Source organism: Vipera berus (assembly GCF_964194415.1).
Source record: "Vipera berus genome assembly, chromosome: 1".
NCBI lineage: Eukaryota > Metazoa > Chordata > Lepidosauria > Squamata > Viperidae > Vipera > Vipera berus.
In genome coordinates, this window is record NC_138202.1 from 42,215,014 (window position 1) to 42,240,354 (window position 25,341).

Sequence of the window (25,341 nt, forward strand, 5' to 3'; positions counted from 1 at the left end):
GACGGTCGGATCAACAACAAAAGCCCGCGGGATGGGTGACGCGCATGCGCTGAATTAAGAGAGGAGAACTGGAAGAGCGACCTCTCCTCCCCCCTCCCGTTTCCTGACGTGTGTCTGCGGGGGGGGCGTTTTTTTTTTCTTCCCCCTGACAGTTTCGTCAGAGGCGATACGCTGAAAGCCGATTGGTTCCTCGTTGGCGCCGGGAGCCGAGGGATGGAGTTGCGGGCGGAGCTGAGCGGCCGCGATGGCTTGAAACGAGCGTGGCGAGTCCGGTGTGACCCTCCGGGAGAGCTGCGGGGGCTGCTGGCGGGCTTGTCTCAGCTGCGGGAGGAAGTCGCCGCTCGGCTTGGCCCTCTGGTGCAACAGGAGAGCCTCGCTGCCACCGGGGACCGAGATGAGCGTGGAGGTGAGGGCCGGATGTTTGGAACCGGGTTTTTGTCCTTGATATTATGATGGTCGTTCGTACTCTGTGCCAGAGGTCTTCAAACTTGGCCCTTTTATGACTTGTGGACTTCAACTCCCAGAATTCCTCAGCCAGCGTGCCTGGCTGAGGAATTGTGGGAATTGAAGTCCACAAGTCATAAAAGGGCCGAGTTTGAAGACCCCTGCTCTGTGCGGTAACCTGTGAGGACAGATTCGATTGCTCTATTTCAGCTCCCAAATGAAGGAGGACGCTTTGGGAATACTGCGTCCTCTGAGTGAGGATAAAATTGGACTTGGATGGTGGTTGGGGCATACTAATCCAAACTGACCGGTGTAATCCTTATTGTTAGCAGGGGAGGTTGCGTTTGGCACGGATGGGATTAAGGCTTGGTAACCTATACCCCATCTTTCTATCTTACCAAAGAGAATCATCTGAAAGCCTTGTCTAACATGGATACGTAGACTTCAGTAAGGCATTTGATAAAGTAGACCACAACCTACTCCTTGGTATGCTAGAAAAAGGTGGAATAATAATAATAATAATAATAATAATAATAATAATAATAATAATAATAATAATAATAATAATAATTTTATTTATATACCGCCCTTCTCCCGAAGGACTCAGGGCGGTGAACAGGGCAAACATATAAAAAATACAAAAGTTAAAAAAGAATTAAACATATGCCCAAACTAAAACAGTAAATACATATATTAAAAACAACAGTAAAAACCCAACCCATCCCCCATCAGGCCAAGCCGGCTTGTTTTTTTTTTTGCCGGCTCCGAAGATGGCGGACGCGCTGGGGAGAGCTCCGTAGCCCCCAACAGTAAGGCGTCCCCCCAGGAGCCCCCCAGGGACGTCAATGGACCCCTGGGGTGGGGCAAGAATTTCGGGCAAAACAGCTGGGTAACTATGCCGCCCGCTGCCTCCCGGAACAACTGCAGGGGTGCCAGGACACCCCTGCCCCGCCGCCTGGGCCGCTGGCGACCGTTATAACGGAGCCAGCACCCTCCGCCCTGCCTCTGCCGCTGTCAACTGCTGAGCAAGGGCGGCGCCTCCGCCGATCAGCTGTGCGGCGGAGGCCCCGGCGGGAAGGATGGCAGCGGCTGCGGCAACGATTTTTTTTTTCAAGCCCCCAGGCTGGTCGTGGATCCAGGGACGCTGGCAACGGCGATGGCGGTGGCGGCGGGGCGCCTCCAGGCCCCCCCCCCTGGCCATCGAGGAGGGGCCGGAGGCTCTGCTCTGCCCCGGCCCCCCCACAGGCTCCCGGGCGACGGCGGCGTCTCCAGGTTATCAGCGGAGACGCCGCGGACCAGCTGGACCAGCTGGGTGGCGGAGGCGAAGGCATCGGCGGCGCCGGAGGTGAGAGACCCGCCCCTGGACCACGGCAGCCGTCGCAGCCATCCAGGAGGGGCCGGAGGCTCTGCTCTGCCCCGGCCCCCCCCCCCACCGGCTCCCGGGCGACGGCGGCACCAGCTGGACCAGCTGGGTGGCGGAGGCGAAGGCATCGGCGGCGCCGGAGGTGAGAGACCCGCCCCTGGACCACGGCAGCCGTCGCAGCCATCCAGGAGGGGCCGGAGGCTCTGCTCTGCCCCGGCCCCCCCCCACCGGCTCCCGGGCGACGGCGGCACCAGCTGGACCAGCTGGGTGGCGGAGGCGAAGGCATCGGCGGCGCCGGAGGTGAGAGACCCGCCCCTGGACCACGGCAGCCGTCGCAGCCATCCAGGAGGGGCCGGAGGCGGTGCCTCCGAAAGATGCGCACCAAAGGAGACGCTGGACAATGGAGGCGACGGCCCGACCCACCTCCTCGAAACATCTTGATCGGAGACGGCAACACCAGGGGCATGACACCAGGGACTCCCGTACCTCTGAGATGCCACGCTCTGGACGGTCCCCAACCAATAGGGGCCATGGAACTGCGGCCGGGAACAACGCCCAGAGGATCAGGGAGGGAACTGTTTGGGGCGGCTGAACCACCGGAGCTGACGCCAGTTAATGGATCCCTCCATCCTGCCTTCTGCCCATTCTCACCCATCTTTGCCCATTCTCTCCCCACAGGACATAACGGGCCTGGGTGCTAGCCACGGTGGCAGAGTGGCTGGGCCATACACCTGCTACCCCATAGTGGTGAGAGCTCTATGGGGTATGCCTCACCCAGAGTACGTTCTGGACCACCTCCGGAAGCAGAGACACAACCCATCGTGAGAGGATGAGGAGTGGCCTGCTTCTGGGGGTTCGCCCGGCCAAGTGGCAGTGGCAGGGCGACGATCCAGATACGCACCTACCCGGCTCGACCCTCCTGCAAATTCACCATCCAGGGGACAGCCTTCCCGGAACCACCTGTGACTATGCCCGTTCAATACTCTAGCATAGCACTGCACGCCCTCAGGGGTTCCCCACTCTCCTGGGTGCGACCCGCCTTCATCACATCCAATCTTGATGACGGGCCCAACCACTGGGCCTCTGAGAGATGGCCGGGCAGGGTCAGGGGCCTCCAGCACATTCCCATCAAGAGGCCCCTGATTAAGTTCTTAGCTAAGTTTTTTGTGGGGTTAGGGAGGGGGGAGGGAGGAGACTATGGTTGCGCGGGAAAGGCACACCTTCCAGCCACCATAACGCATGCCAGGCCCACGGCCGTTCGCGACGGCGTACAACGAGGGCCAGTCGCCGATACCCAGTGGCGTACTGACGAACGTCCCATCCCTAGGATGGTGGGGAATGGCAGAAGGTGCACAGACAGAGGGCCGTATCGTCACCGGGAGTGTCATCTCCGCTCTGTAAAGGCGGTGAGACGCTCCGACCCTCTGTTCTCCCCCGGAGGACCCGGGAGCAAAGGTGCGCACCCTCCCATGCTGAGGCTGGTCTACCTGAATGCAAGGTCCGCAGCCAACAAAGCTCACCTCATTCGTGACCTATTGGAGAGTGAGCATGCGGACCTGGCCTGCATCACGGAAACCTGGCTGGGCCCAGAGGGGGGTGTTCCTCTGGTTGACCTCTGCCCGCCAGGTTTCCAGGTACTGCACCAGCCCCGGGCTCATGGGAGGGGCGGGGGAGTGGCAGTTATCATCAGGGAATCCCTTAGCCCGCGAGAGACCACCGTCCCTCAGATGGTCGGGTGTGAGTCTCTCCTACTGAGATTCGGCCCAGGGGCGCAGCTGGGTCTGCTGCTGGCGTACCTACCACCTAATCGTGCAGCGGCGGCCCTACCCGAGCTACTCGATGTCCTCTCAGAGTTGGTGGTTGAATTCCCAAGACTCATGGTCTTGGGCGACTTTAATCTACCGTCCCTGGGAGGATCGTCCGAACTGGCTCGGGAGTTCATGGCTTCCATGACGGCCATGGACCTGTTGCAAATAATTTCTGGGCCGACTCATGAGAGAGGCCACAACCCAGACTTGGTGTTCTTGTCTGGACGGTGGCGTGATGATGTCGGTGGGGGTGCCACAACTGTTACGCCCCTGTCATGGACCGATCACCACCTCCTGCGGCTAGACTTCCCCCTTGCCACCCCCCACCGTGGGTGCACGGTGCCAGTCAGATGGTACCGCCCTAGGCGCCTAATGGACCCTGATAAGTTCCAGGCAGCGCTTAGGGACTCGCATGCACCCCCTGCTCACAGCTCGGCGGAAGCCTTAGTGGAAGCCTGGGAAAAGGCAGCCACGGAGGCTCTGGACCGAGTTGTACCCTTGCGGCCTCTGACCCGGCGCAGATCCCAGCGAGCCCCATGGTTCACCGAGGAGCTCCGGGAGATGAAGCGTCGGAGACGGGGCCTAGAGAGCCGTTGGAGGTCCAGTCGATCCGAATCCGACCGATTGCGACTAAGAATCCTCACCAGGTCTTATCTCGCTGCGATAAGGGTGGCAAAATCCAACTACTTTTCCACCCTCATCGCGTCCGCAGATAATCGCCCAGCTGCCTTGTTCAGGGTGACTCGCTCCCTATTAAACCAAGAGGTGAGGGAGGAACCCTTGCAGGGTCGAGCCGAGGAATTTGGTCAATATCTGCTGGATAAAATCGCTCGGATTCGAACTGGTCTGGACTCCAACTGGGCTGAGATGGAAGAACAAGACATGGACAGTCTTGTCGACGTCATCTGGGAAGAATTTGATCCTGTAACTCCTAAGGAAGTGGACAGGATTATGAGAAGGTTAAGCTCCTCCACATGCTTACTGGACCCGTGCCCTTCCTGGCTGGCCTATGCAGCTCGAGAGGCGACACGAGGCTGGTTCCTAGCGGTCATCTCTGCTTCTCTGAGTGAGGGTCACTTCCCCACCGCCTTGAAGGAGGCGGTGGTGAGACCTCTCCTCAAGAAGCCCACCTTGGACCCATCCTCTTTGAATAACTTTCGTCCAGTCTCCAATCTTCGCTTCCTTGCGAAGGTTGTTGAGAGCGTGGTGGCGCACCAACTTCCTCAGATCCTGGATGAAGCGGTTTATCTAGACCCGTACCAATCGGGTTTCAGGCCGGGCTACAGCACGGAGACGGCATTGGTCGCTCTGATGAATGATCTCTGGAGAGCCCGGGACAGGGGCCATTCCTCTGTCCTAGTCTTATTAGACCTCTCGGCGGCTTTCGATACCATCGACCATGGTATCTTGCTGCGACGCCTCAGGGGACTGGGAGTGGGAGGCACGGTTCTGCGTTGGTTCTCCTCCTTTCTCCAGGGTCGCTCGCAGTCGGTGCTGACAGGGGGACAGAGGTCGACCCCGAGGCCTCTCGCTTGCGGAGTCCCTCAGGGGTCGGTCCTCTCGCCTCTCCTGTTCAACATCTACATGAAACCGCTGGGTGAGATCATTCGCAGTTTTGGAGTAGGGTACCATCAGTATGCTGATGACACCCAGCTTTTTATCTCAACTCCAAACAATATCAGTGATGCCCTAGACGTGATGTCCCGCTGCCTGAAAGCGGTCCGGGAATGGATGGGGAGAAACAGGCTTCAACTGAACCCGGACAAGACTGAATGGCTGTACGTACCGGGAAACCAGGAGATTCAGAACGTCCCACTGCTTAACATTGGGGACAAGTTACTTCCCCCTGTTGATAGGGCCCGCAACCTGGGTGTCCTCCTAGACTCGCAGCTCTCCCTGGAAGACCACATTGGAGCTGTGACCAAGGGGGCCTTCTCCCGGGTTCGACTAATTCGCCAACTACGGCCTTATCTGGACCTGGATTCCTTACGTACAGTCACCCATGCCCTTGTGACATCTCGCCTAGACTATTGTAACGCTCTCTACATGGGGCTGCCCTTGAGATCCACTCGGAAGCTTCAACTGGTGCAAAGTGCGGCGGCACGGACACTCTTGGGAGCCTCCCGATACTCCCATATCACACCTCTCCTCCGTGCGCTGCACTGGCTTCCGGCTGCCTTCCGTGTGAAGTTCAAGGTGCTAACGATGACTTACAAAGCCCTACATGGCATGGGTCCGGACTACCTTCGGGAGCACCTTCTGCCGATGTCAGCACCCCACCGTCCTGTGCGCTCCCACAGAGAGGGCCTCCTCAGGGTGCCACCGCTCAAGGAATGTCGGCTGGTGGCCCCCAGGGGGAGGGCATTCTCAGTGGGTGCGCCAGCCCTCTGGAACACCTTACCAACAGAAATCCGGATGGCCCCTGACCTCCGTACCTTCCGTCGCGACTTAAAAACTTTCCTGTTTCAGCAGGCTGGCCTGGCATGATAGCGTTAATTGGGGTCCCAGTTTGTGTTCATTAGTGTTTCTTATTATTTTTATTGTTCGATCTGTATACCTTCCTTCCTCTGTACACCGCCCCGAGTCCCTCGGGAGAAGGGCGGTTTATAAAAACTAATAAATAAATAAATAAATAAATATAGACAACATCACCTCCAGATGGATCTGTAGCTGGCTGGCAAACTGTATTCAGCGGCACTACATGGAGAGAAGTAAGCAGTGGGGTACCACAAGGTTCTGTCTTAGCCCCAGTACTCTTCAATATCTTCATCAATGACTTAGATTAGGGAATTGAAGGGGAACTCATCAAATTTGCAGATGACACCAAACTGGCAGGAGTAACCAACACACTGTAGAAGACAAACCCGGGACCCAAAAAAACCTTTACAAACTTGAACAATGTGGAGAAAAGCAAAGTCTTACATTTAGGCAGGAAAAAACCAAAGACACAAATACAGATTGGGCAAGACCTGGCTTAAAAACAGTAACTGCGAGAGGGACCTTTGAATCCTAGTGGATGGTCACTTAACCATGAACCAGCAGTGTGCAGCAGCAGCCAAGAAAGCTAATACAATCCTGGGTTGTATAAACAGGCATAGAATCAAGATCACGCAAGGTATTAATACCACTATATAAAACCCTAGTAAAACCTGGAATACTGCAGCCAATTTTGGTCACCATATCACAAAAAAGATGTTGATAGTTTGGAAAAATTCAGAGAAGAGCAACTAAGATGATCGATGGCCTGGAGACTAAAATATACGAAGAACAGCTGCAGGACTTGCGTTTGGCCAGTCTAAAGAAAAGAAGAAATAGGGGAGACATGATAGTATTCCAGTACTTGAGGGACTGCCCCAAAGAAGATGGGGTCATGTTATTCACCAAAGCACCAAAGAGCAGGACAAGAAACAATGGTTGGAAACTGATCAAAGAGAGAAGCAACCTGGAATTAAGGAGAAACTTGCTGACAGTTAGGACAATCAACCAGTGGAACAGCTTGCCTCCAGAAATCATGGACACTCCATCACTGGATATTTTAAAGAAGAGACTAGACAATCACCTGTCTGAGATGGTATAGGTTCTCCTGCTTGAGCAGTGGGCTGGACTGGAAGACCTCCAAGGTCCCTTCCAGCTCTATTCTATTCAATATCTGGCGGCCCAAAAGGTCATCCGAATGACCTATGTAAGAAACTGCAACTTGGAATGTAAAAGGAGTAAAAAGTAAAGGCCATAAATTAAAAACATAATAAAAAGAAAATGTCTGTCAGTGATTCTAAGAGAAAGAGGAAGGGTGTAACAGAGCTGAATGAAATTGCCTGATCTTACGGAATAGAACTGCTGAATACATGCAGAAAAATTAACTTGTAGATTTAATTATGAATGAAAGGGCTAAAGTGTATGTCAGAAAATATAAATTGGTGTCATCTAATTGTGAGTATATGAAAGTAGGAATCCATAGGTTAGTGACAGACCCATTCATTAAACCAAGAATGAATGATATCTGATTGTTTTATTGAATTGAATTGAGATCCTCAGAAGGAGAGATGAGAGAATCATGTATCTTTGGGACAGGTTGTGATGCCACCTGTTTTGAAGACAGGAGTAATGCACCCTCACTAAAGCCCTCCCTGGAGCAATTCATTTTTTAACACTTTCACTCAGTTTCCAACCTGCCCTTTTTAGAGAGTTTTGTTGAGCATGGGTGACTTAGAGCCAATCACTCTCAGCCCAACTTGCCTCACAGGATGGTGGTGGTGGTTGAGAAAATAGGAAGAAGGTGTGTTGGATATGTTCGCTATCTTGACGTATTTGTAAAAATAAAGGTGGGATACAGATAAATAATAAAATGATTTATCTAGGTCACTATCATACTTAATTTTTCAGCTGTTTTTCCTTTTACAAAGACATTACTATTAATTGGTAAAAGCTGACTGAGCACTACCAATTTATCCAACATCAGTGAATCTGGCTACTGTTGATGCAAAATCAGATAACTAGGTTTTTGAACTCATGCACTTGTTCATTTCGCTCATTTCTAAAGGCCATGTTAATTTCTGAGTCATGAGGTGACATAGTCATGTTTTGTTTAGTCCAAACCTCTCTGCTCCTTTATGACACCTAATAGTTCCTGTGCCTTCTGTTCTGATTCCTCTGTGAAAACAGTCATCGGTTTATGTTGCATCTGTGAAATTCAGTTTATCTGCCTTACATTGAGTTCTTGTATTTCTGACTTTTCTCCATTATCCAATCTATCACCTCATTGAACAACAATGGTTACAATTTACTTGCCTGATGGTGAAAGTCTGGCATACACAGCCACGGTTTTGTTCTTTCTTGGTGGAAATTCTCTTATCCGCTATATGTGTCAGGACCCACCACAATCCACAATCCACATCTTAGGAATTCTGACAATATGTATTTTTTGATAACTTGCACAAGGGCCTTTCCAACTATGGTCAGGGGTCTAATTCAGCAATAGCTTTCACATCATGGCTTTTCAGCCTTTTTATACACAAGCACAATATCATCATGTGTAAATATCCTTATGAAAAACCATTCAAAACTGTCAAGAGAAAATCATAACTAGTTTTTAAGGCTCAACAGGAACACAAGCCCATGGCATAATTAACAGCAGCAGAGGAGCGTCAGAAAAGTCAGCATCAATTCTTAACCGACATTGAGGACTACAGTAATGTCTCTGGTTATGTTGTTCAAACAAGAACAGGGGAGTTAACAGATGATTAATTTTTACATGTTACAGAAATCTAGATGGGCCCTTCAAAAGTAAGTCTGCTCTGGGAAAACTGGCTCTGTGATTTTCATAGTTCATCCCCACTAGCCCAACTGTAAAAGGGAGTTAGAAAAGCATTGGGAAGGCTGAATTTCTATCTGTGGTGATGCTGACTGCAGATTAGTAGAGTTTTTATTCTGAATTTTCTGAAAGATTTTATAAAAAAAAATTCAAAATGATGACTTCCTGGTCATCTGTAAGTAACTAGGCGGACACTGATCATTCAAACTCACAATTCAGTCAGGAGAATGGTTACCCTGCATTGCTAGTGTATATTGGTATGGATGTATTCTGGGGAAGTAGCTGAGTGCATCAGTTGTCATTCAAACACAGTGTAAAAGTACAACTAATCAACTATACCTAACGATATATCTAATTATTTCTAAAGTATAAAAGCACATAATCTTTTGCTCACATGTATTTTGAACTTGAACTAGCAGAGAAAAATTGAATTCTATTATGGAAATAAGTTTATCACAAGTAGAATGATACTTTAGGAGACACTTGTTAATAGAAAAAATAGTTCTATGTGATGATTAATATTTTTGTAGGTGATAGTGGAGATGAAGATGAGGAGGAAGAGGAAAATGAAGAAGGGAAGCATATCAACACCAAAGGATATTCAGATGAACCACCATTAAAACGGACAAAACCACACTCCTGATGGAAACTATAAAACTTTTTTAATTAAAGTTCCTATATACTATGAAAATTTATCTTTAAAACAAATCAAAGGCTGTTTTGATTGGATGTTGATTTAAAATTGTTCATAAAGTTTTGTATCTGTTATTTGAAATTATTCAACAAGAAGATTGTCTGTATGAGCAAGTAAAAGAGAAGCAAAGTTGAAAGTGCCCTTTGTGATTGGGAAAGGCAGCACTGAAAAACGCTTGACTGGAGCAACTACTGCCAGGCAGAAATACCCTCACTTCCCAACAAGGCTAGGCTCAGCTAATTCCCCCCAAGTTTTATAGCCCAGATATCAAAAAACCTCATGGGGAAGCACTGGGTTGCTCTCCAATCTGCTGAAAAAGAGGGAAACTGACCAGCACATCATCCATCAATTCACAGTTGGCCAACCCTAGGTTTTGACGTGCATTACATCTACAGCTGGCAAGTTTAGCCAGTTTTTTTTCAAGGTCCTTAGAAAGCCAGGTTAACATACTTCACCCCACCAAGCTTTCGAACTAGAAAAACGAAAGCCAAACTAGAGGGGGTGTGTGAGCTGGAGAACTAGAAGAGAGGGCAAGCAGATGGAAGAAGAGGGTAAACATACTGAGACTGCCAAGACTGTTATAGCCCTTCAAGGTAGACCACAGGCTTGGAAACCAAGAATCTGCATGCTAATACTCCTTTTGCTATAAGATTATAGTAGCAGAATCTTAAAAGTCTGAATGTACTTCCCCCTTTGTCTTCATGAGAACTAGAGTGGATTTTTTCTGAGATACTTATTCAGTTTGCGGTTCTGGCCTCTGTTTTTTTTTACTTGCCTTATTTCTTTTTTGTTCATACCTGGAGGTGGGTGGTCTTTTTTGTTTATTGATGTATTTTTCTTGTTTTTAATATTTTATTTGTAACCTCTCAAGAGTTGGGAGTCAGGAAGCACACGTATTTTAGTAGTAGTAATTTTGAATAGTATAAATGTATGTTGTTATTTGCAAGGATTAAAAACTGATAATGGGGAACTTTCTGTTGTTGCACTCCAATTTCTATTTATCCAAGTTATTAGAAATAGAATTTGTAGATATTATCTGAAGATCCATTGTTTCCCCATTTCTGCACCCAAATAACCTTCCCAATGGTGCGTCTGTGAGTTTACAGTTCTCAGAAATAGTCAGTATTCAGAATATTGCCACTGAGACCTGTAGACTGGATTTTAGTTTGGTTCCAGTTATTTTGTATAAAATGCATTTTATTATCTTTGTAATGATTCAGGTACTTGATTAGAGAATGGAATATTAACTTGTTTTTGAAACATGAGTAGCGTTACATTTTAAAGAAATTATGCAGAAGTAAAATATATGATCAAAAAGATAATTTTCTTTTAAACACGTGTGCAAAAGGAATCTCGTTTTATTTAGTGCAACATCATCAAAGAAGAAAGGACAATGTCTCAATGCCACTTTTATAATAATTCCAAAGTTTACACATAAACATAGGCCAAGTCAATTTTCAGCAATTCCCTTATAGGAAATTTGACGTTTTGAAGGATGCACAGTGAATTAGGGTTTCAAATATATATTTACTCTAAAATCTTCAGATGGAGTGTAGAAATTCTGCTTTGTAAGGCAAATATGAAGAATGTTACCCTCTGTTCTCAAAGAACTTTTCACCAAATAGAATACCCCCTCAGTTAAAAATCATCTTGTTAAAAAAAAAATAGAAGGTTGGTAGGTGCTCTGTCCAGAGGTTAATGCTGAGAGGGAAAAAATTCAAGTTCCTTTCAGATATTCAATAGATCTTCAACTTATCAAAAACTAGCCACTGGGGAAGGGGAGAGAGCAAGCCACATTGATTTCCTTACGTGTCAATAAGCTGCAGTCTGCTGATTTGATTGGAGGCCTTTGCAAATGTTTGATGACGATTGCAAACCACAGCCAAGCAGATAGGAATTATGCAGTAGCCCACTGTTTTAGGATCAGCCCTTGTACACGAGTAAAGAAATAAGAACATTTGTAAATAAGGTATTAAAAAGACAATGGTCCATAGCCAAAAGGGTACAGAGAGAAGACGTGTTTTTAAGGAATGCATCCAACTGATTTCTTGTTTAAATTTCTCTGGGGGTTGCTGAATGTGTTCCAGTGCTAGTCGATTGTAAGTCTCATTGATTTCGAAGACATAGTAAAATGCTGCAGCACTTGCTATTAGATACAGTCCCACACCAATCCATCCCATCCTCTGACGGAAATTCATCATTCTCCATGCTCTGCACCTTAAAAACAAAAAATAATAATTAGCCACTGTGAGGAAAAGTAACATACAATAGTACACAATAATAAGAGTTGCTCAGTATAAGGCAGTGTTTTGCAACCTTAGCAATTTTAAGAACCCTGGAACAATTCCCCAAATTCCCCAGCCAGCCAGGAAATTCTGGGAATTAAAAGTCATAGTATTAAAGTTGAAAAATATAGGCATAATAAGCAATTTTTGGCTTTTTGATTTTAAGATCTGTTGACAGTAACAAGGTATCTGATCTTAGGATTGCCTGCAATATGCTAACTATAAAATGTTTTAATAAACCCCAGGAGAGTGTTAGGCTTCAGGGTTTAGTGACCATGGACTAAAGAAGGGGTTCCCAATCTTGGCAACTTATAAGATGTGTGGACTTCCAACTCTGTTTCCCAGCCAGCCCATGCTAGCCACCTCCCCTAACTTCTAATTGCCCTTTAGCTGAGCTGATTTCTCAGTGGGGCAGATTGATGAGAGTTTTTTTCTTTTTTGTCTGAAATTCGTTCAGTTTTTCCTACTTGCCCTTACTATTTTCTAGTAATTTTTTCCTATGGAATATTTTTATTCTATATGCATAAAGGTAAAGGGTTCCCTTGTCCAGTTCTAATCCAACTCTATAGGGCAGTGCTGATCTCCGTTTCTTAGTCAAGGGAACCAGCCTTGTCCGGAGATACTTTCATGATTATGTGGCCAGTATGACTATATTGCCAAGTCACACGGAATCCTATTACCTTCCCACTGAAATGGTACCTAATCTCTACTCGCATTTGCATGTTTTTGTACCGCTAGATTGGCGGGAGCTAGAGCCAGTAACTGGAGTTCACCCTGTTGCACAGTGTTTGGCTCTCGAAACCAGCCTCTCCATTTTCCAGCTGACAAGCCCAGCAAGTTTAATTGCTGAACCACTGTGCCCTCTTTCTATATGCATATGTGGTTCTTATGTAAGTGTGTGGTGGCTTTAAGGTAACTAGGCCTGGTTCTGGCAAACTCGAATGTCATGGTTCCGACAGACAGACAGACAAATAAAGCAGATCTCCAAGGCTTGCAAATTCCTCCAAGAACATGTTTATTGATACAAAGTATTGGCACTTCAAAAGTGAAACCAAGTCTGAAGAGATGCATAACAATTCCCCAATACAAAGTTAAGAAATCCCACCCCTATGTCAATGCAAGCAACTATGTTTCCCCACTCAGCTTGTTGGCAGGCTTTTCATGAAACGCCCAGCCCGCAGTCTCAGGAGCAGCCAATGACCTTGGTTCCCATGAGAGAAAGTCCTAGAGATAAAGTCTGTTTTGTCCAGTGCAACATATGACAACCCCCCTCCCTGCTATGTGTCAACCCCCCTCCCTGCTATGTGTCAACTAGAAATGAGAAGGAAAAAATGGCTGCAGCCATGCTCATTCTAAAGTTGACATCAATTTCATTCAACTATAGAGCTGACTGGACGATTTTGGACTTGTCCTTCACTCTCAGCCCAACCAACCTCACACGTAATGGTGAAAAGTTTATATAAGTAGGTAGATAGCAGTATAAACACAGAGATACATAAAACCTCTTTCAATATGAAGAGAGTGTATGTGTAGGAATTGAGTAATTCACTAGGAATTCACATTTATTTTCGGCCTTTGTTTAAAGATCCCTTAGATCTTTAAGACAACAATGGTAAACTTTGTTTAAAGATCCTTTAGCAAATTAGCAGATAACCTCAAGTTTCAACTACACTCCTACACATTATTTGATAGCAATGCCCCCATCACAGCACATAGATAACATGTTCAGAGCTGGCAACTATAAGACTAATGCCTTCAATGAATTTTATTATGATACATACTCCTGTTTCATTACAACAGGATTACAGGACTGAATTATCTCTATTTTATGCAAGATATTGATCACTTTCCAACATAGACTAGTATCAGAATTATGTCTGATTATTATAAGCATTTAAAAGGGTCCCCAAGCAATGAATGGATGCTTATGGCATTCATTACTTGATTATTAAAGTTCCATTTGTTTTGTATGGAGGGTGGGATATGAGACATCTTCCATCTAGTATGAAAAGCAAGGAATTGTGTGTAAAAAAAATTTCCACAGAAATGGCTGCCTTTTTCTGAAGTTAGCAAAAACTGAAGAACTGGGATGCAATGATTAAAGCAAAACTAACAAAAAACAACTAGGGACATCAGAGTCCCTTCTTTGAAGAAAACCACTCTATAATTCTGATCATTTATCAAACACATACCAATATTGAAGTATATTTAAGTTCTATAAGCAATGACATTTGATTAAAATTATAACCTTCTCTACTTTCAACACACAAAGAGGCATGTTATTCCCAACTAGGAACTGTATAACTATCAGTACCACTCATCCCAGTATGATTATGAGAGCTCTAGGCACATATTGCTCAGAAGAGGAAGATGTCAAACCAACTTTTATTCCTGCCATGAATCATCTCAACATCCTAAATTAATTGCAGAACTTTAGGCATTAGCAATACATGATTTTGTAGCTGTTAAAAAACCCTTTTCTTTTGGTTTCAATACATAAAGGCATAGGGGCCTTAGTTAATGATCAAAGAAAGTTTGAACTTTTCTCCAAACTAGGAACATACTGAATTTAGAATGGTGAAAATGAATGAATGAAATACACACACACACACACACACACTTGTTTTCATCTTTCAGAAAAAAGCCACAATTACACAATATATCAAAGGAAATATCAATAATTTAAAGCAAATCTGTTTTAAAACACTATTTAAATACAGACGTGGATATAGCACTAATTGCTACATAGACTCCTTCCTTTAATTTAGTATTATTTTTGTGAACATACTTTAATGATCCTAATTCTGAATTTCCAGAAAAATAGACCAATGTTTTTTTAGCAATAATAGCTATGAAAAATAACAGGAAATACCATGTTCCACTTCTGAGCTCCCTGAAGTATTTGATTAGTTACTTGAAATAATTTGAGTGTGGTCTAAACATACATTGGCCTGTTTCAAAATACAGTACTGACATTTTCATGTTTGCAATAAACATTATTTATAACAGGTTTATAATAAATTGCTGTATATAGTTCACTGTTCTCAAACTTGGACATTGTTTTTCAAAATGGCTACATGAGATTTCAGGTTAACCATCTTTGCTTTACAGTCATTATCTCAAGATACTAAGTAGCCAAGAAACCAATCCATCAGATTTACCTGATTTTGCTTACATAGGAGAAAGGGCTACTTATATTTTAAAACAATTTAAAAATGTTTGAAGGACAATTCTGAAGTCCAAACAGTACCTTCAGGCCAACTGATCTGTATTGCAACTTATCTGCACTGCAGTTCTAGGCAATCATTTCACTATGAAGTTTATGTACTTATGAACAACTTAATATAAACTGTGGATACGTTTTAAAGTCACAGAACTGAGTTGTAATACCACAGTAATTAACTTAGAAAATCCCTACTTCAATATTTACTGCAGTCACACACCCTATAGCATAGAGAGTCTCTTGTACATGACACTGTAGTTTCTGTTTACTGCTATAATTGAGACTGAGGGGCAAACTGAGCATTAAAATTACCCTAAACGTTGAACTATTTCATCAGCACAAACACCAAATAATCATCTCAAGGCAACACTACAGGAACTTTATTCCAGTTCTACAACATACTTTTACTTGAAGCATGTAGCAATTAGAACAATCTGTCCAGAGCTTGATTTACAGATTATTTTGCTGCCAATGTAATGACAATATTGTTTTAAAAAGTGTAATACTGTATCAGGATTCACTAGAAGGTTCTGACTATAGAAAGCAAAGAAAGTACAGAATATAATAGCTTTCTGACTAAATTTGGATTAATTCTCTTCACTTCTCTACTGATCCCCCTGAATCTATCACCTCTATTCACACTAAGGAAGAGATGCATACTTTGAAATTTTGGTGTTCTCTTATTACATATATATTAATCCCAATTTTCTTCCAAATAATTGGAGACTTAATTAATATGAAGATAACAGTCTTGTAAAAGCTTCACTGCATGCTTTTCATTTTACCTATAGCAAATGGATACCATAAAAGTATCACTTTCTATACAATATCTATAGTTCATGGATAGCTTTTATATTCTGTAAGAGTGACACAGAGCCAGTTCGGTGAACTGGCTAGGGCATCACACTAGAACAGGCATATTCAACCTTTTGGTTTGCCTGAGCCACGTTGAGTAAAGAAGAATTGTCTTGGTTTATATAAAATATATATTTAATTTGTTTTGATAATTTACATAGCCACCCACTCACTTTCAGTGACTCTAGGCAGCTTACAAAAAATAAAAATCCAATATACAATTACTGTGTGTGTGTGTGTGTGTGTGTGTGTGTGTGTGTGTCTTGCCAAGAAAACTCAGAAACTTGTTCAGGCAGTCCCAGGGATCAATGTTGACTCAAAGGCATACACAGACACAGACACAGACACACACACACACACACACACACACAAACGAACGACATGGTAGCTATAATTTTCCAAACTATTTTAAAACGACATTATTTCCAAAGTTAATAATGTAGATAGTATTGGAAAACTTATGATGAAAAGTTAAGTTATATTTCCACTGTTTATCATTTGCATCTTTTGTAACAACTGGTTTTCATTTGTCTTATCTGCCATATGGTTATTCGGTTAAACCACATTAATGGATCTTTCTCCGACATATTGATCTTTATCTACCCTGCTTGTCTGATTTTCTAAACATAGCACACTTTGACAGAACTATTCAAAGATCAAATCTATTTTAAATATACTGCTTGAGAGAGATGTACTGTATTCATTCAATACAAAAGGACACACATTTCCACTGAAAGTGGTGGCAAGGAAGTCAGTTATTAAAATCATTAATACCAGGGAACTACAAACAAAATTCAGTCTAAAAGACAACTTTTTTCTCACCCTTCCATAAACTGTAGACAATTTTCTCTCTTTACAGCAAACCTCTTCAAAGTAAGTGGATTATCAAGTCTCCTTGAGATTGAACTCCCTTCCCTCTGGTGATTTTATGGATGTAACTTACATGTTTTCTTGGCAGCAGTACAGAAATAATTGGCCATGCCTTCTGGGATTTTCTTTAAAAAAAAATTCCCACGCAAGTTTATAATCTGAAGGCTTCTTGGTGGTCTCCAATCCCAATAGTAACTTTCAACGGATCCTTGATTTTTATTTTAAAGATTAGCCAAGCTCAGATCCCTGTCTATCTTCCCTAAGTTTATAATCTGAAGGCTTCTTGGTGGTCTCCAATCCCAATAGTAACTTTCAACGGATCCTTGATTTTTATTTTAAAGATTAGCCAAGCTCAGATCCCTGTCTATCTTCCCCGTCTACCATGTTTTAACTACCTCTCCAAAAACAGAGGTCTACATTGAACAATCAAACTCCTTCCAAGGGCTGGGCAAAGAGATCCCACCTCCGGGAGAAAAAATGCGAGAGATCCCACCTTCCAGGATGAAACTTTCAAGAGCAGAAGCCCAAGACTCCAGGATTTCCAGCGCCTTGGTTGCTTCCCTCGCGGTCCCTCTCCCACCCACCCACCCACCCAAATTCAACCAGACCAAGGGCTGGCCTCTGGCACTTCCTCTCCGAGAAGCCACGCAGCAGGCATCGAGCGTGCCCCGAAGCGAGCGCAGACCACCAGCTTCCCCCCCCCCCAACACACACACACACACACACACACACACACACACACACACACACTGGGGTTTCAAGGGGAGACAAAAGTTGCCAGATGCCAAGGGGAGGGGAGGGACTCCTAGGCAACGCGGAGCATCAATCCCGAGAAATGAAACCCCAGCCCCTTACTCGGGGAGAGGCTCCGCCATCGGACTTTCCCTCCCGACCCTCGGCGGCGAGGCTGCCGCATTCCGACTCCGCTCCCTCCCACCGGCGTTACCTTCCTCCGCTAGGAAACCCGGGAGCAAACAAGCCGGAGGCGGAGGGCAGGCGAGGGAATCCGTGGAAGGGACCGCCCGCCCGCCCAATCACGTCGCGCTCTCTGCGCCAGGTCCAGCGGAGGAAGCGCGACGCTCGGCCACCCAAGCCACGCTCCGAATCCCTCCGGAGCCGGGCCCCCCCCCTCCATCCGTTTTGTCTCCGGCCGAAGACCCGCCCTCGACTCCCTCTGCTTCCGGGTAGTGCACGAGGACTGTCTGCTGCCTCGGCTCGCAGCTCTGGAGTCACGAGCGTCAGCCCGGCGGGGGGGGCTCCTTTTTTTTTTTTGTAGAGAGACGAGAGAGCGAGCCAGGCTTCCTTCTTACGTAGGGGCAGGGGAGATGGTTGATATCTCTCCCACCTCTTTGTGTTAGAGGAGTGGGCGAAAGATCAGTAGAGAAGCGCAGGGTTTAGATCAGGGGTAGTCAACCTCGGCTCTTTTATGACTCATGGACTTCAACTCCCAGAATTCCTGAGCCAGCTTGGCTGGCTCAGGAATTCTGGGAGTTGAAGTCCATGAGTCATAAAAGAGCCGAGGTTGCCTACCCCTGGTTTAGATGCTGCAGCAGGAGAAGAAGAAAAAAACATTTCGCTCTTTAGACCAAGAAGATTTGATTTTGTAAAAAAAAAAAGGTTGATTGCTCTGCGAATGGCTAATGTGAGTTTTATAGGTAAAGAATTTTTTTTTTGGCATTTTCCCCAAGGATTGGACAAAAAAGGGAGCCTCTTATCTAGAGATAGTTTCCACCCAGTGATACAGCAATGTGATGTAGTGTCAGGTAGTCCTCAACTTACGACCACAATTGAACCCCAAAATTTCTGTTGCTAAGTGAGAAATTTGTTAAGTGAGTTTTCGGCCCATTTTGTGATTTCTTGGCACATTTGTTAAGTGAATCACTTGCAAGTTGCTATATTAGTTAAGTAACCCGGTGGTTCAAAGAATCTGGTTTCCCCATTGACTTCCCTTGTGAGAAGGTTGCAAAAGGTGATCACATGACCCTGGGAGACTGAGTGACTGGAGTTGTCAAGCATCAGAATGTAAATCATGTTATTATGACTACGTCAATTGAAGGCTATAGCAGAGGTCCCCAATCTTTTGGGCACCAGGGACTGGTTCTATGGAGAGAGGTTTTTCCGTGGACCGGAAGGGATGTGGTTTTGTGTGCTGCTTGCTGGGGCTTGTTTGTTTGTGCAGACCAGTTGCTGGCATGCTGCGGCCCAGTACTAGTCCACGGACCTGAGATTGGGGACCCCTGGGCTATAGTATTCATACTGGGGTTTCTGGACCACTTCGTGTTATATGACTTAACAACTCCTGATCACTATATAGGGCCTGCCCACTTCCCAGGCGCTGATGAACCTGTGTTAAACTTGTCATGTTGAACTAGTTCTGTCATGCTCAGAGAAACTTGCCGTGGTGAGAGTGTCAGCATGCTGATTGCAAATGCAGTTGACATGTCACATGACACTGCCACAGTGGGATACATGAACAGGAAATACAAGGCAAAGAACCCAAGCAGCAGCAGCAGCTTCATTAACATTTAGACAGAGACATACCCCAATCAAGGGATATACCATATGTATTATGTATAGATACAACGAAGCGTAAACCAACACGTCAGGCTTGAGAATACTGAAAGACTAGACGACAACAGTGTTAGCACTGTCATCTGAGGAAATGATATGAAAATGACAATAGAGGTGGCACTTTTAAAATAATTTTGCTACCAGAATTGATTGGGTGTATTAAAGATCAGTAAGAGCAATAAGAATGTCAAATCTTTAGTTGTTGTAAGTTTATAAACTCATTAACACCTAAGAAATATTTGGGACCAAGAAAAAACTATCTTTGAACTCTCATGTCCAGCCAGTTAAAATCACAATAGGACTAGGAGACCTTGTCTTGGATATCTTTGTTGCCCTGGATTATTTGTGTAAACAATAGAAATAATAAATAATATGATAAAAATATAGCCTGGAGCACCCACACTTCACAGGCTCAACTCATGAAGAGAATTTGATAAATAAGTCCAAAAGCTTTCACACAAGCCAGTCTACTGTTTCAGACAAAAATATCTATATTTTAAAAACTAGTTAGGATTGCCAACTTTGCAGCCTGTCAAATCAACAAGACTCATCACTTAAGTAGATCTGGGGGTGGTCTTGATGAGAGGAACTGCTTTGGGAAATGCATTCTTGTCATCTATTTCAGGCAAAAAGTATTTTGAAAAAGCCATTTTCCAAAGCCAGCTAATCAGATCACACAGCAATAGAATATATAAAGTAATCATGTTACAAAATTTTTCCTTAAAACAAGTGGAATTCTATGAACATGGCAGAATATAATGTACCACGAAAAGGATATTAACTATACTGAATGCTTGTAAAAAAAATCCCTGGGTCATTGCTCCATGTCTACGGATAAATCACCTTTGCTAGGATTGTTGTAGTAAAAACCTCTTGGAATAATTTGCACAGCTGGGGCTTTTGAGGAGTTAATAAAAGTGTTATTTAAACGTTATTCCTAAGATAATGGAGGTCCTTTACTCAACTTTATGTTGTATACCAGTTACACACTTTCCTGGATAGGAAGGCTCTCTCTTGGCCACTGACATCCTGATCATCTCCCATTTGGACTATTGCAATGCATTGGGGCTATCTTTGAAAAATATCCGGAAACTTCAGCTGATACAAAATGTGGTCACACAGGCAATCTTGGGCACCCAAAGAATGGCACATATAACACTTGTGCTGAGTGAACTCCACTGATGCCAGTTTGCTTCTGGGTCCAATTAAGGTGTTTATGGTGATCTTTAAAGCCCTACATGGCAGCATGGGGCCAGGTTACCTATAGAACTAGCTTTGGTTTGCCCCATCAAATTAGCCCATCCCACTCAGTCATGCAGAGAAGGTATGTTGTGGACTGTGTCAGTTAACGAATTCCAATTGGAACAGTCTCTCCACCTCTACCCCGCTACCCTGCCTCCCTGCCCACCCCACAGTGAGGCAGGCCCCAAGTCTCCTGGCCTTTCAATAATATCTAAAGGCCTGGCTCTGGCACTTGGGGTTCAGAAGGGGGGCCATGCAGCCCTGAGGCTGGTTTGCAACCTGAAGCCCCTCACCCACCTTTTAATTAATATTTATTATTTAGTTTTAAATCCTTGGCTCAATTTTAAAATTTTTATATTCAGTTTTTAAGTTTTTAAACTTTTATTTGTAGAGCTCCCAGAGACCCTTTGAAGGAGATGGGCAATTTCTAAAGGGAATGAATGAATGAATGTATATTCTCATTTGTTTCTAATATTATGCTGGTTTCAGAGACTCAGCTGAACAATTTTTAATTGTATGAACCCAGCATAGTCTAGTCTGTTTGGACAGATTCTAATTAAATTGTGGCCTATGTATATAAAAGTCATTGGTTTTATTCATACAGGACATCATTACAGTGTGGTTTGATTGTGCTTAACGTGTTATTAAAATCCAGCCTTGCGATTGAGTTAATAAGTGGAGAGTAAACAAACCATGACATTATGTTAGGTGAATCAAACCAGATTCTTTATTCATGTCAGAAGCACCTTCACATTATAAACATATAACATTCAACATTGACCAAATAAAATAGTTATAAAATAGGTCATAAAATATAACACATGTTAAAAGTATGTAAAATAAGTAGGATTAAAACTAAATGATATTCGCCCAAGATCGGGCCATGTCAGCACCATTTTCTCTCACCAGTATGAGATCTTCTTCCATATATGTGGAAGGAATTGTACACAATGTAGCATATGTGACATGGATTGTTTTTTCTCACAGTCACACAGAGAATCTTCTTTTTTAAAAAAAAAGTTTTATTGGTTTCCAGTTTAACACCTATATTTTTAGAAAGCATCATGGTGACTGGGTAATCAAAAATTCAGTAACAGAGTTTTTAATACATGATTCAGGTTGCATTATCAAAACATCCTTCTCTATTCCCCTTAACATTTAAACATGTTTAAACTAATAAATTTTCAAGAATAACGTGGTCAGTTAAAAAAATTGTCAGTCCAATTTTAGTTAAACATATCCATGTCCTGTTTTCAAATTTTACCTAATTTTTGATTTTGGTTATAGTATTCAAGTTTAGCCTTTAACATCCAAAATGATATTCACAACCCAAATTTCCCTTATTTCACTACACCAAAAATTGTAACATCTAACATACACACAATAGCTGAATAACTAAACTCTAGGTAATAAACATTTTCTATTTCTCATCCTGATACATCACGTTACCAATAGAGCAACTTATATTTAGCAATCTACTTCTTATACATAACCAAATTCTGTTTTAATTTTTATCTAATTCTTAGTTCTTAGTTAAAATATTCAAACATCTTTTAACATCAACCGTAGGATCCATAAGCCAAATTTCCATTATTTCAGTACACAAATTATAATATCTAAAATAAGCCTGGTAAATACAACACAGAGAATCTTCTGTTGGGAAGCCCAGGATGGTTGAAAGTGACTATCATTTTTTCCTGTGTTTGAAATTCTGTTGAAGCCCACTAGATGGAGCACAATAGCTTAAAGAAAACCAATTTTGATGAATAAATCCCTAAAGTGCTGCAGTAATTCTAAAATAAGTTTGATAAATTTGATTGTGGAGATTTTAGAAAAAAAACAGCTTGTTCCATAGACTTAACAGAATAACCTTTCAAATTGCAAAAGTACCGATTACTGTGCCAGAGATTCTTAATAATCAGTATTCACATTTTAGGATAAATATGCTTGTTTGGTTATCATATGAAGATGTTGCTTTTCCATGCATTTTTGCTAAACCAACAATAATTGTATTCTCCACGATTTCTTCTGTGTAGAAGGGAGCAGTGACAATGAACCTTTGACCCAGTTTCTGAGAGGTGTTAGGATGTTGTGAGAAAGAAGCATAAATTCATGTGGAGTTGGAGTTCCTGCCCAAAAAGTAATACAGGTAGTCCCCAATTTACAACCACAACTGAGCCCAAAAGGTCTGTTGTTACGTGAGACATTTGTTAAGTGAGTTTTGCTCCATTTTACGACTTTTCTTGCCTCAGTTGTTAAGTGAAGCACTGCAGTTGATCAGTTAGTAGCCCTGTTAAGTGATTCAGGCTTCCCCGTTGACTTTGCTTGTTAGAAGGTTGCAAAAGGGGATCACAGGATCCTGGGACACCGCAACTTGTCATAACTATGAGTCAGTTTCCAAAGGTCTGTTTTTTGATCACATGACTATGGGGATGCTGCAATGGTCGTAAGTGTGAAAAAAGGTCATAAGTCACATTTTTCTGTGCCATTATAACATTGAATGGTCACTAAACGAACTGTTGTAAGTTGAGGACTACCTATATTGCAAAATCATTCAGGAAAGATAAAATCAGAAAGACTTTTGTATTGCACTTGCCTGGTACCCTTTCCTTCTTCTCTTCAGATTCTAATGACAGTGTAATAAATAATTACTACTAAGTATAAGTATGGCTATACATTTTAATTTAGCCTGACTTGCTTGTGCACCAGAGGATAAGAATCAGATGGATTCAGGACATAATCATATACAACAGCCACAACAATCCACTTTTTAAAATACAAGCCACAGAGTTCCTATGAAAAAGAGCGACTGGAAAAGGCAAGGATAATCTCAAAATTAAAGTAAAGCACAAATTATACAGAATTTTTGTGCAAAACCTTCTTGGAAGGCTTTTCTCCTTATGTGGATTTTTATTTCCGGTCAGAAATCTCCTTTACCCAGAAGAAAAAAATGCCAGGAAAAACAATTCATTTCAGTAGAATAGAGGGCCATTGATAGACTTTAAAATGTCATTTTCCACCTAATATTTTGATTGATCATTTTGGAGATATATCATAGAAATCTTTTGCTGTGAAATACAGTTAGAACTACATGGTAAAACAAATGACTTTCAGAGATCTTGTGTATGTTTCAGAACATTATGTGGAATAGAATTGAATGAAAGTCTGATCTAGTAGAGTGGAATTGATAAGTAGTGTTGTGCAGATTTATTAGATCTGTATTAGATCTGATGCAAGAAATGAATATTTACTGAATATTTACACTGGCACATAAGCGTGAGCATTTATCCACCATATATTATGGAGGTGAAAGTTGGAGTAAGGAGAAATATAAATGTAAATTGTATGCAAGGGGAATAGACTACTTGAGAACTATGAGTTGTACAACAGCACTAACACTTAGACTCGTATACCACTTCATCGTGCTTTACAGCCCTCTCTAAGCAGTTTACAGAGTCAGCATATTGCCCCCAACAATCTGGGTCCTCATTTTACCAACCTCTGAAGGATGGAAGGCTGAGTCAACCTTGAGCCCCATCAGGATTGAATGAGTTGTACAAGAAGTGATAGCAAAAATGAATCAGTACTAAATATGAATATGAATTGAATAAAAAAGTAACTGAGCAGTACAAAATACATTGAAGTAGTTTGATCAGAAATGTGGATCAAATTGTAGATCAGCTACATGAAGGAAGGATGAATGGATTGAGAGCGGAAGGTTGAGAAGATCCTTGCTGAATGGATTTTGTGAGATTTTTGAAATGAGAAAGACGATAAATACCGTAGTATTGGGGTAAACTAGATGTAGCTATGTTTCCTTCCTTTCTTATATCATAACTTTAATTGTTTGCCTTTCCCTTTCTTACTCTCTTTCTATGCTTTCTATAATCTTGCTTACCTCTAAAGGAAATAGGTGATGGATATGCATTTAGGTCCTTTTACTGTATGAGCTAATCAAGATTACATGAGGTAGTTGTAGCAAATATTGAAATTGCTGTATGAACTAATTGTCTTTTTTCATTGACTAAATCTGGTTTGTTTTCATTTGTGTTGTTTATGGAAAAAGGACCCAGAAACACTATACAGCTATGCTAACCACTTTTGCAGACGAGATTTGTTGGTCCCAGTATTTTTATATAAATTTAACATCATGAATGTAACAAAGCATTGCTGGTGCTGTTTGTCTCTAAGACCATATTAAAATGGTGTACTAGTTCTCATTACTTACTAAGAGTGCAGCAAAGTTCCTCATTTCCTGAACCTAAATTTATTTTAGCTAAGGCCCTAGTCTATCTTGTTGTGTAAACCTAAAAGTGGATTGTGTTTGCATAAGATAACCCAAAGTGTGGATTGTTGGGTTGTCCAGATCAGAACTGACATATATTTTTAGGCATGTCATCTGAACCAGACTACATCTAACCACCCATTACACCTTCTGGGAAGTGGCACATACACTAGTACAGAAGCAACAGCAAGGAAAGCTAGCGCTGCAGCTGCACATTTCCTTCATCGTTGTTCTTCCTTTCAGAAAGCAAAGGGACTAGGAGAAGGATTCAACTTTCCCTTCCTCTCCATTTATGGTTCTGATCCTCAGCAGGTCACTAGGGGTGTTTTTGCAAGAATAGTTTTTTAAAAGAAGGACTAATCAATACAACAATTGCTGGAATATCTACCT

General features: G+C 43.2%; 2 protein-coding genes across 4 annotated transcripts; one reads left to right on the forward strand and one right to left on the reverse strand.

The window, feature by feature from the left end:
- The first annotated feature begins 96 nt into the window (after nt 1-96).
- On the forward strand, nt 97-10,590 carry GON7 (GON7 subunit of KEOPS complex). The gene is made up of 2 exons (XM_081313119.1): nt 97-406; nt 9,457-10,590. The coding sequence occupies exons 1-2, from the start codon at nt 214-216 to the stop codon at nt 9,567-9,569; spliced, it is 306 nt and encodes a 101-aa protein (XP_081169245.1). The 5' UTR covers nt 97-213; the 3' UTR covers nt 9,570-10,590.
- A 370-nt stretch (nt 10,591-10,960) lies between these two features.
- Nucleotides 10,961-18,008, reverse strand: LYSET (lysosomal enzyme trafficking factor). Of its 3 annotated transcripts, none has more exons than XM_081313117.1 (2): nt 17,800-18,008; nt 10,961-11,837 (listed from the first exon to the last, which is right to left on the reverse strand). In XM_081313117.1, exon 2 carries the CDS (start codon nt 11,819-11,821, stop codon nt 11,426-11,428), a length of 396 nt encoding a protein of 131 aa, XP_081169243.1. In that variant the 5' UTR covers nt 11,822-11,837; nt 17,800-18,008; the 3' UTR covers nt 10,961-11,425. The 3 variants fall into 3 exon arrangements, with proteins under 3 accessions (XP_081169243.1, XP_081169244.1, XP_081169242.1); XM_081313118.1 differs by lacking the exon at nt 17,800-18,008 and adding an exon at nt 17,347-17,367; XM_081313116.1 differs by lacking the exon at nt 17,800-18,008 and adding an exon at nt 16,806-17,234.
- Between the last annotated feature and the right edge of the window lie 7,333 nt (nt 18,009-25,341).